Below are 11,843 nucleotides of genomic sequence, written 5' to 3' on the forward strand. Positions count from 1 at the left end.
TCAAATATTATGAAACTTGTACACAATGCTTATTACCACAAAACACAGATCGAAAATGAATTTTGGTGGTGTCACTATAACAATTCAAGAGTTATGTCCCTTCACCATTTGAAAATTGCTGAATTTTTCGTTTCCATTCTCTAACTTTAGTTTGCAATAACCAAATGGTACTAAACTAATACAAAATACTTATTACTACATAATACAGATCATGTTTGAAATTGGGTGGTGTCACTTTTACCATTCTTTAGTTATGCCCCTTTATAAACATAAAAATTGCTAAATTTTTCGTTTCCATTTTCTAACTAGTTTGCCTCAACCAAATGTTATGAAACTTATCCACAATGCCTATTACCACAAAAATCAGACCATGTTCAAATTTGGGTGGTGTCACTTTTGCCATTCTGCAGTTATATCCCTTTATAACTTTATATGATATGCAAGCAGGGGGACACATTCCTGATTTATTGTATAATAATTTTCTCAAAGGCGTTTACCATAAATTCAATCACGATCAGTAAAGCAGGCGAAACATATCAGTATGAATTTTATTGTTTAATGAAAAAAGATAAGAAATTAAAATTTACAACGCTATAAATTATTATGTACTGTAACAAATTTCAAATTATTTTTTCAAAAAAAAAAAAATAATATTTTTGTTTTCAGAAGATGAAAATGTAGATAGTTATATTAGGACTCGGCATGTTGACTCTGAAATAGATTCCAGTGGTACAGAAAAAGGTTTGTTAGATTCTGCATCTTCAAGTAATCCGTTTTCATATGTTGATCAACAAGAACTTCAAAGTTCAGGAAATGATGGACAACCAATTACGAATCCGACATATATTGACGCAGAGTCACTCCAGGCTACTGACAACATTGGAGTCCCAGAAGTAGAGTTCCATGGTTTGATTGGAACTTATCATCGTATGGATTCTAAAGAGAATGGTAAAGCACATAATGTATTATCACCATTGATTGAAGCTAAGGATGAGAACTCTAACATAAGTATGATAAGCAATGGTGATCTATCTGAAGATGCCATGAATAATCAAGGATTGTTATTACCCAGACAGCATAATTTTGGAGGCCCAAAAGGGGAATACCGTCGACTTGATTCCATGGAAAACCCAAAGCTACTTGATGAGCCAATGATGAGACTAGATAGTGGAAGTCAATTTAATGATGCTTATCTGAAAGACGGTCAAGAAGAGTCACATGGTAATGGCTACCTTAAAGAAGAAGAGATAATGAATCCAGGTGCTTGGAATTCAAACAGGGGACCCAGCCAAGAATCAAACAATGGTAATTACCTAAGAGACATAGATTTGAGGAATCAGAACAAGGATCCAGTCCAGCAAGATCCTAGAGGAACTTCAGCAGACAGTTTGAATGAATTGGTGAATAGAGGTTACAGTTCTGGAGATTATTTCATGGGAGGAGACTTTAATAATGGAAATGTAACTGATGATGACAATTTATCATCCTCTATGTCAGGTTCAAATTACACCGATAGAAATGAGAATTCAAGTGGTCCCGCATACATCACGGAACAAAACTTTCTCAATATGGGCCTTGGTGGTGACAATCAGATTAGTTTTGATTCAGAAAATAATCAATCTGGACATATATTACCACCGTCAGACGATTCATTTAGTGAGTCAAATAGTTTACCTCATGAAGAAAGAAAATTAGACAATGGATATATTCAACATAATGCTATGAAAACATAACAGTATTAATTTCATATTTTTGTAGAGAAAGAACAATCAATTACTACCTATATTTCCACTTATTGGGTAGAGAAAGGTCAGATGTTAAGATAGTAATATTCACGGGTAAACATTTATCTGTTTTTGTAAAGTCCTGTAAAAGTGTAATTGGTATTGAAACTTCATTCCTTAAAAAAATTAGAAAAGAAAATTCCATTCAAATGTACATACCTAAATTTGTATATATTGGTAAGATGCAATCACTTTTAGAATTCTATTAAAAGTGTATCTGATCTTTTTACTTCATTACTACAACACTATTCATTTGGTTGGTTAGATCCATTTTAGATTCATAAGCATGTACCTTACACTCATCTTTTAGCAATAATTGTGGAGTTTTTTACACCTTATAAGTATATAATTTGAATCCTTCCATATGTGATTTTCAGTATTAAATGTTAATTATTTTTGTTAATATACACCAATACGTTAAATTTTGATAGGAAATCAGAAATTGTTGTATAAATTATTGTATATAAATCTAAGATGTGAGCTGAATCAATTTATTCCTTTGGATGTCTAAAAGAACTCTGAATCATTTTTTTAATGATAGACATTTGCAATGCAGGAAATGTGAAAGTTTTCTTTATTCTTTTGGTAAGGAAATTAGACAGTGCTGTACATGAATGATATGAGGAACTCTAATAGTTTAATATAAAAAAGTTCATAAAATGTAAGCTGTATTTTTATCTTTTTTGAAAAATGCATCTTCGTGTTCAAATATGTCATTAAAAAATTCTTTGTAAATATTATTGCTGAGTGAAATCCATGAATTAAATCAATGGGAATTCAAAACTGAAAAAAATATGACTGAAAAGACATGTTTAAAAGGATTATTAGAAAGGGTTTACAAGTTTGTGAGACTTATTATAAGTCCCTTACATTCTATAGTTGGGAAGAAGTGTAAACCTTTTTCTTTATTTGTTGAAAATGTATATGTACAAGATTATCTACTGTTACATCTAAGAGCATTGTAGACAGAACATTTGTAAATCCTGTATTGGTAGATTTATAGTTCTGAATAATATTTCAAAAGGTGCTATAGAACCAAAAGTTTATTTAATCTGAGCTAAAAAAAAAATCAAACAAAGTGACAGGTATTTGAACTTGTCTGACTGTTTTAGTAAATCATCATGTTGGATCATCATATAAAAATGGCTTTAATTGAAATTTTGCAAATTGCAGTTAAGTATTATATTTATTACATAAAAAGCCTATAATAATGTACAAATTTTGTATAGATATATGTATTGGCCTTTTTTGTTTGTTTGTTTTTTTAATTTAATTTGTACATTTTGTTATAAAAAGAGCTGGTATTAACATTTTGTTTAATGGTACATGAGATGACCTTTCCTCTCTCCCATTTATTATCAGTTATCAATAGCATTATTAAAATATAACATGTGTGTTAGCAAATGGTTGCAACCTGTAATCTTAGTCATATGGGATTTTTGTCTCGCCTGAGACAAAAGGTGTAGAATGTAAGACATCAAGAAAACAATTAAATGATGCTTGCAATGATGGTAAGCTGCACATGCTTTATTCTTCCTTGACCTCATTTTATACTTTTTAACCGAATTTTTGTGACAAAAATGTCGGTTATCGAATTGGGGATGTACGGCGGGCTGGCGGGCGGCAATCAAATGTTGTCCGTGCATAAACTCATGAACTGTTCAACCAAAGCTTTTAAAATTTTTATATGTTGTTACTGACAACTAAATGAAGGTCAAGTTCAATAATGGCGATTTTGACTTTTACCGTTCAGGAGTTATGGTTCTTGAAAGATTGAAAAATGGAGTTTCCAGTCGTGTCCGTGCATTTACGCATGAACTGTTCTACCAAAGCTTCCCAAATTTTAATATGTTGTTACTGATGACAAAATGGAGGTCAAGTTCAATAATGACAATTTTGACTTTTACCGTTCAGGAGTTATGGTTCTTGAAAGATTAAAAAATGGAGTTTCCAGTCGTGTCCGTGCATTTACGCATGAACTGTTCTACCAAAGATTCCCTAATTTTAAAATGTTGTTACTGATGACAAAATAGAGGTCAAGTTCAATAATGACGATTTTGACTTTTACCGTTCAGGATTTATGGTTCTTGAAAGATTGTAAAATGGCGTTTTCATTCACATTGTTGCATTTACTCATGAACCATTCAATCTAAGCTTTTCAAATTTTAATATGTTGATACTGATGACAAAATGGAGGTCAAATTTGATATTGACGATTTTCACTTTCACCATTCATCAGTTATGGTTCTTGTGATATTGCCAGGACACAAATAAATGTTAATAAATCCGGTTTGCTGTCGTTGTGACAGCCTCTTGTATTGATTATTGTTCAAGTTTTTCTATCAAATATTAAATCAGTGGGGTAAATTTGTGTATATAAAAGACAATCTGAAATGCTGTACATATTTTTTATCAAAAGTTTATGAAGTTTTTTATTTTGTGAACAATTATATGAAACATATATAGTTTACATTAGGCAGGATGGTTTTGAAGACGGCAAATTTGTTGTTAGTTGTAATGTTTTTTTGTTTGTTTTTGACTTGACATTTTATACCAAAAAATGTGCAAGTAACATTACTGTATAATTTGCTATCATGAATTGATTATTTTTATTTTTTGTATATAGTTAAATTATATAAACATTTGTTTGAAAAAAGTTAGATTATATTTTAAGATGATGTAAATATTTGAATAACTCATCAAGTTCAGTCTCATTTGTTATTGATTTTCTAAGAAAGCATAATTATATTAAGTTTGTTGTATATAATATAGAAATTTTATATTTTTTTTTTGTTTATTGTTATTGACATGATACTTTTAGTGCTATTTTGACCATATTAAATATGGCTTCATGAATAACCATGATATTGCTCAAATTATTATTCTTTAGTGCCATAATATTTGGAGCAATAGCTATAAAATAGCCATCTAACCTTAAAAATTGAAAACTCAGTTCATGTAACAAGAGTTGATATATTTTGATGCAAAATATTTTGTGTACCATGGCTAAAGTATTAAGGACAATCAAATTATATTGTGATAAAATAAAAATCCAAAAGTCTGTTGACATATAAATGCTACACCGGACCATGAATGTTGTAATGCATTGAACTATAATAGTTCAGATCTATCTGTTGTATCGGAAATTAAGACAATTAAACAATATAGTTTATACCCCACCATTTTTTTGCACATGTTTAAGGTTGGGAGCCACTGTTCTTTGTAAGTCTTGTATGATTTATAATTCTAGTCCATTTACATAGTTTAGGAGTTAAGTATGACGTCCACTTTCACTGAACTAGTTCACATGTATGTTTAGGGCCAGCTGGAACCAACTTCAGTGTGCAGGATTTTATTGCTGTGTTCAAGACCCTTTGGTGGCCTTTGGCTGTTTTCTGCTCTTCGGTCGGGTTGTTGACCCTTTGACACATTCCCCATTTCCATTCTCAATTTATGAAAAAATCTAATAAAAATTTCTGAAAACCGAAGTTAACCTAAACACTATGTATTTTTAGATTTGTTATAAACTGGTTTTAGATTATGATTAGACTAATATGACCTAAAAGATAAAACATCATTTAGGAGCATGTCAATAAATGGTTTTATGCATGGACTGTATACAAGTCCAAAGCCTAATGTTTGGCTTGATGCCCCTTGGCATTAAGGTTTACCCATGTCAATATGTATGTCCAAAAATTGGTTTCTGTTCTCTAACTTTATTTGCCTAAACCAAATGTTATGAAACCCAGATCAAGGTCGAATTTGGGTGGTTTCACTTGTACTGTTGTGGACTTTTGTCCTGTTATAATATTATATGCAAGGGAGGGGATGGACACATTATCCATTCATTTTCTTCAAAATCCTGGATCCTCAGCTGATATAAGGTCTTTTCTTCTGATATAAGAATTGCTGACCAAAGCATTATACTCTTTGTTTAACTGGTAATTATATAGAACTTAGAGTCAATTATTAAAAAGGCATATTTACTCAAATGAACTTTATAATTTGACATTTGGCATTTCTAGATTACTTTTGTAATTGTAGATTCTGTAAACTGCATAAAAAGTTAATAATGACAATTGGTGTGAATAGTGTATATAAAATAAAATTTAATTGATAAAAAGTATTGTTAGCTGAAATGATGGGAAAACAGCCTTTTATTGAAATAAAGTGCCCCTGCACCTTTTTCCCCTCCATATGAAATATGTTATCAGATACATATAATATATATGTCTCTTCTGTTATTTTGTAGTTTTCATTGAATGAAAATTAAATATAGAAAATGTTTCCATTGATAAAATGAAATGGAAAAAACCCATTATATTGAGAAAAGATCTTGCACTATTTTTTTCTTCCACAAAACCTCTTAACGGTATTCTTGTGCAGAGCCATAACATTTTTCTACTATTGATGACTATTGATAATCTCAGTAGATCTGCAAGCTACAATGAGTGCATGTTGTGTTATCAACAGGCCTTCACTATGAGGAAAAGTTCTCTTACCAATAAGATGTAAATGACACATCACATTAAATGTGCTCAATTAGGTTACCTAAAGATAACTAAATGAATCTCCATTAATAAGATTCCTATTTATAGTTTTTTTTCTTATAATTGCTTCATTGTTATTTCTTTCGTTTATAATGTGTATTGTTTTAATTTTACATAAAGTATGGCTGTTTTGGTTCAAGTAGTTATCAAAGGTACCAGGATTATAATTTAGTACACCAAAATCATTCTATCAGAGCTGTTAATGGGCAACATTAAAGCCTTGTAAGTTATTTTAAAGATGTTTGAAGGGTCAGTGTGGTCTCATTACTTTTTATACGACCGCAAAAATTGAAAATTTTTGGTCGTATATTGGTATGACGTTGGCGTCGTCGTCCGAAGACATTTGGTTTTCGCACTATAACTTAAGTATAAGTTAATTGAAATCTATGAAATTTAAACACAAGGTTTATGACCACAAAAGGAAGGTTGGGATTGATTTTGGGAGTTTTGGTCCCAACAGTTTAGGAATTAGGGGCCAAAAAAAGTTCCAAATAAGCATTTTTCTTGGTTTTTGCACAATAGCTTTAGTATAAGTAAATAGAAATCTATGAAATTTTAACACAAGGTTTATGACCACAAAAGGAAGGTTGGGATTGATTTTGGGAGTTTTGGTCCCAACAGTTTATAAAATAGGGGCCAAAAAGGTCCAAAATTAAACTTTGTTTGATTTCATCAAAAAATGAATTATTGGGGTTCTTTGATATGCCAAATCTAATTCTTAATTTTTGGTCCTGTTTTCAAATTGGTCTACATTAAGATCCAAAGGGTCCAAAATTAAACTTAGTTTGATTTTAACAAAAATTGAATTCTTGGGGTTCTTTGATATGCTGAATCTAAACATGTACTTACATTTTTTATTATGAGCCCAGTTTTCAAGTTGGTCCAAATCGGGGTCCAAAATTAAACTTTGTTTGATTTCAACAAAAATTAAATATATGGGGTTCTTCAATATGCTGAATCTAACCATGTATTTAGATTTTTAATATTTGGGCCCGGTTATCAAATTGGTCCACATTGAGGTCTAAAGGGTCTAAAATTGAACATTATTTGATTTCATCAAAAATTGAATTCTTGGGGTTCTATAATATGCTGAATCTAACCATGTATTTAGATTTTGGATATTGGACCATAATATGTAAATGTCCAATTTAAATTTTTTTAAGTTTTTAAGTTTAAAATCTTAGACCACATTCATTCTGTGTCAGAAACCTATGTTGTGTCAACTATTTAATCACAATCCAAATTCAGAGCTGTATCAAGCTTAAATGTTGTGTCCATATTTGCCCCAACTGTTCAGGGTTTGACCTCTCTGTCGTATAAAGATGCGCCCTGCGAAGCATCTGGTTAACATTGTAAATAATCACACCATGTAAATGAGCTGATCATCACTTTTTTTTATTGAAGATCAATAATAATAGTGCTATTACATATTGTACCTCTTCTTGGCCTCCATGGTTTACTATTAAATAAACTAGTCTTTTTTTCAGAAATAATATATGTGTGCTGTAATACTCTTGCTTTCAGGTTTTATTTAGATAGGCATTATAAAGATATAATTTTTTCTTTTACAGTTAGTAATTTTAAGCTTTATATACATAGCCTTATAGTATTGCAGTGATTTTAAATAATGTCTAATGTATTTTACCATTACATGATCTGTTGTTTGTAGTAAATGTATTAATGTGTTCTTTGACCCATCCTTTTCAAAGATTGTTACTATAATAATGTCAAACATGTGCTTTATGATATTCAAAACAATCCAAAAAACTCTTTTTCCCCAAAAATATCCTATTTAATGTTTCCCAATATCTGTTTGGGCACAATAGATATTGTAATTTATGAAATTTGAGGATTTTTTATTAGTTAGTTTAAAAATAAATTATGCTTGTTAGTTCTTTGACTTTTTTAATTTTGTCTACCAGTTGTCATTCTGCCACTTCAAACAGTAATTGAAAAATTGGTTTATATATTTATCTGTGCTGTTTTGTTAATACATGTATATACATTTTGTACAACTAATCAAATTCACTTTAGATTTTAGAATTGCAAATATTCAATCAGCTGTAAAAAAAAAAAAAAAAAAAAAAGATAAAAAAGGAGATATAGATATTCTAAATATCTATGGTTTTGCAATATGTCCAAAACTGAATTACAAAACAGAATGAACAATAAGTTAAATTGAAAGTCTATATATATTTTTTTCATTTATAAATAGATGCAAGATGTTTTATGGATATGGAGCATGACAATGCACTAGGGGAAGTATTGTATTAATACTGCATAGATAATGTCATTATTTGTTTCATTGTCATCTATGTTTACTAGTATTTAATCATATTTAAGAATGATCGGTTTTACTTACATTTGATTTTAATTAGTTCAAATCCAATTTAAAAATAGAGAAAGATGCAAGTAACTTGTTCTGACAACTGTAAATATTCATTTGCAAAAGCTTTAAGTCTTTAAAAAAAAAATGTCAAGAAAATTTATTGGTATTTGTAGCTAATTTAAGTAAATTTATTTCAAATATATGTGTAAGGCCTATATATATAAAATTTAAATTGTATTAAAATGCTTACTGACCCTGCAAGACCCTCATGGGTAGTCAAGGTCGTTAAAAACCACTTGCATATTCAATTGCTTTATAGTAAAGTGCAAGGAACACATTTTGATTAGCCAATGAATATATTTCATTTTACTGATTTTCTACCATAATTGACCATCTTAATGATTTAGAATAAAAGTGCACTTAAATGATGCTTACTTAATACTGCATGTCTTCCATGTCATTCAATTAAAACCAAAAAAAGTGCCTTCAAACAAAATCAAATGAAAATGATACAAAATAATGTATTTATTTATTATCCTTCCTTTTGCCTATCCAGCTCAAAAGATCAGTACTTTTGGTATCATTACGTTGAGACTTGAGCTAGAATTATCTGATGTGTTGCAATGTCTGAAAAGCTATAGATTTATATATCAGGATGTTGTTAAAATTGATCATCTGTGTTTACTTTTTTTTAATGACCTGTTTAGAAATAAATTAGATTCAAAGATAGATTTCTTTGAAAAGAAAAATTACAAAGATATACAGAAAAGTTTAGTTATGATAATGTGATATATGAAGTTTCTATTATCCAAAGATTTAAGGAACAATACTAAATCAACAAAACTATAATATCAATATGAAGAAGCTTTCTTTTATTCAATTAAGAAATAAATCATGGCAGCTGAGATATGTTTTCATTTAACCATGGGTTGGGCATTTATATTAGATTATTTTACCATAAGTGTATAAAATACGGATTTCATGTCGAAAATTCAGAATTCCTGGTGGTATAATTAAGTTGAACGTAAGGCGGAACAGCCATTTTTATGTATTTATGTGCTTGCACTGAAAGTAGATATACTGTGATTATACTAGTTGACTATAATAGGTCGTCATATTAGAATCCTTAATTTAGGCCCATTTTAAAAAGAATATACAAGAGAGTAGTGCATATTTTTCACATATTAATTTCCAAGCATAGCTGATGCTTAGATTGTTTTGTAGATTGAGCTAATTTTTTTAGTAAGTTTTTCATATAATTGCTGTATTGTTGATGATTTTGTAATACATTTTTTAATGTTATCACACCCATCAAATTCTGCCATAAGTACTATCTGTTTTACTGCATTCACTATAAAACAACACAAGTAATGTTAAATTTTCATTGCCAATAAGTGTTCCTTTTGCTTTTTTTGGTGTCTTTTTGTAATGTCAATGGGAAGAAAAAGTCCTGTGGTTTTACAGTAAAGACTGCATGAAATGCAATCAAAACCCCATGTAACTGACTAGATATCTAAATTTTTAAGGCTTATCACTACCTTTTTAATACATAAAATTTGGTGCCTTAAACATAACATTCTATACATCCTATCCATTAACATTTCCAGAAATTTATCTGTGTAATATATGCTCAGTCATTCAAGTCATAAAAGGATGTTACACCTGTCAAGAAACTTACATAACTTTAACAAGGTTGAGGAAATTAATATCTGTTCTAAAAATATAAATGATATCATTGTTAAAGTCATCTTTAAAAATTGGAGTTATCTCCCATTGTCTAGGATTGTAGTTGGATTAACTACAACCAACGCTTTACTGACAAAGCAATATTTAATTTTACTATCCACTGATAAATTACAATAATCTTTACTCTTCAGTGCTTTCAAGCACTTTGATTAAGATGTAAGTTCTCATACTCATTTAGTACATTCCCCCAAATGTATTTACAGTCAAACCTGCTAAGAGACCACCTGTATTAAGCTAAAACCTGTGTTAAAAGACCACCAATTTTAGATCGCTCTGTAGTACATTTCATATAAATTGAACCTGTATTTAAAGACCACCAATTTTAGATCGCTCTGTAGTACATTTCATATAAATTGAACCTGTATTTAAAGACCACCTGTCTTAAGAGACCACTTTTTTGCAAATTAAAGAATGATAATGGAATATTCAATGCAAGAATATAGCTGCAACATTAAATATATCTATTGATTTTCAATTGTTTTTTTTTAAACAGGACATTGCTATCCTATAGTCTGATTGCCAATGTAAAACAAGATGTTCATTTATAAAACATAACTTTAAATGTATTTTATAATGTGATTAAGTTTTAAGATGAACTACCAAATATAACCTGTAAGAGTTGTATGAAATTCCAAATCCCCTCTTTTCCTACTTGACTTTAAGGATATATACTATGCATTCATCATTTTGTTCATGAAAAACCAAAGATTAGCTGATTTTTGATAAATGTAAATGTTTTTTTTTATTAAATTTATCAACTTCAGTGAATATGCATAATGTTTTTATGTGTTGGTCTATTTTTTTATTACATTGTTTTTAGTTGAACTTTGCCTGATCTAAATATTATTGATAATTGTATGTACTTGTTTTATATATATGTCATTCAATGATTTAATTCCATGGTATAATTCAATAAAATTTTACTTTTTGGAATGTGTTGACTTTTTTATACCACCATATAAATTACTAGTCATATGTGGCTATGAATATTTCAAATCAATTAATACTGTTGCATGAAAGCTTGATATCTTTTATGAGTTTTTAAATCAGTTTTCTATTCAAATTCGAAGATACAGGTATTTCAAAAAGATTCTGTGTTAAAAAATAAAGTTTTTGAGGGATGTATATGATTATAGTCTCAGAATAGGGAAAACAGTTTAGGATGTAAAAAAAAAATTGTAAAATAGGAATTGTGTCTTAAGGGAGATAATTGAAGTACAGGTATGTTACACAAGTTAAAAGGATAAATTAGTTCTTATTATGCATTATATAGACTGCAATATTTAACAAAAATATATTTAAGACTATTTTCTATCAGTATCCACAGGTTTTTCCCATGTGCTATCAATGACACAGGATGAAGTAGTTTGAGTAAGGGGTTTATGCTTTCCTTCATTTATTAAGGCTTATATTTCTAGTAATGATAATTAAAAA

At 29.5% G+C, this 11,843-nt stretch overlaps 1 protein-coding gene across 3 annotated transcripts in view; it reads left to right on the forward strand.

The window, feature by feature from the left end:
* LOC143068096 (uncharacterized) overlaps positions 1-8,227 on the forward strand; it is a 51,899-nt gene extending 43,672 nt beyond the window's left edge. For all 3 annotated transcript variants that reach the window (XM_076241876.1, XM_076241868.1, XM_076241887.1), the window contains one exon: positions 667-8,227. In XM_076241876.1, the coding sequence (XP_076097991.1) occupies positions 667-1,733 (1,067 nt within the window). In that variant the 3' untranslated portion in view covers positions 1,734-8,227. The remainder of the gene's footprint in view (positions 1-666) is intronic.
* The last annotated feature ends 3,616 nt before the right edge of the window (positions 8,228-11,843 follow it).

Source organism: Mytilus galloprovincialis, chromosome 1 (assembly GCF_965363235.1).
Source record: "Mytilus galloprovincialis chromosome 1, xbMytGall1.hap1.1, whole genome shotgun sequence".
NCBI classification, from domain to species: Eukaryota; Metazoa; Mollusca; class Bivalvia; order Mytilida; family Mytilidae; genus Mytilus; species Mytilus galloprovincialis.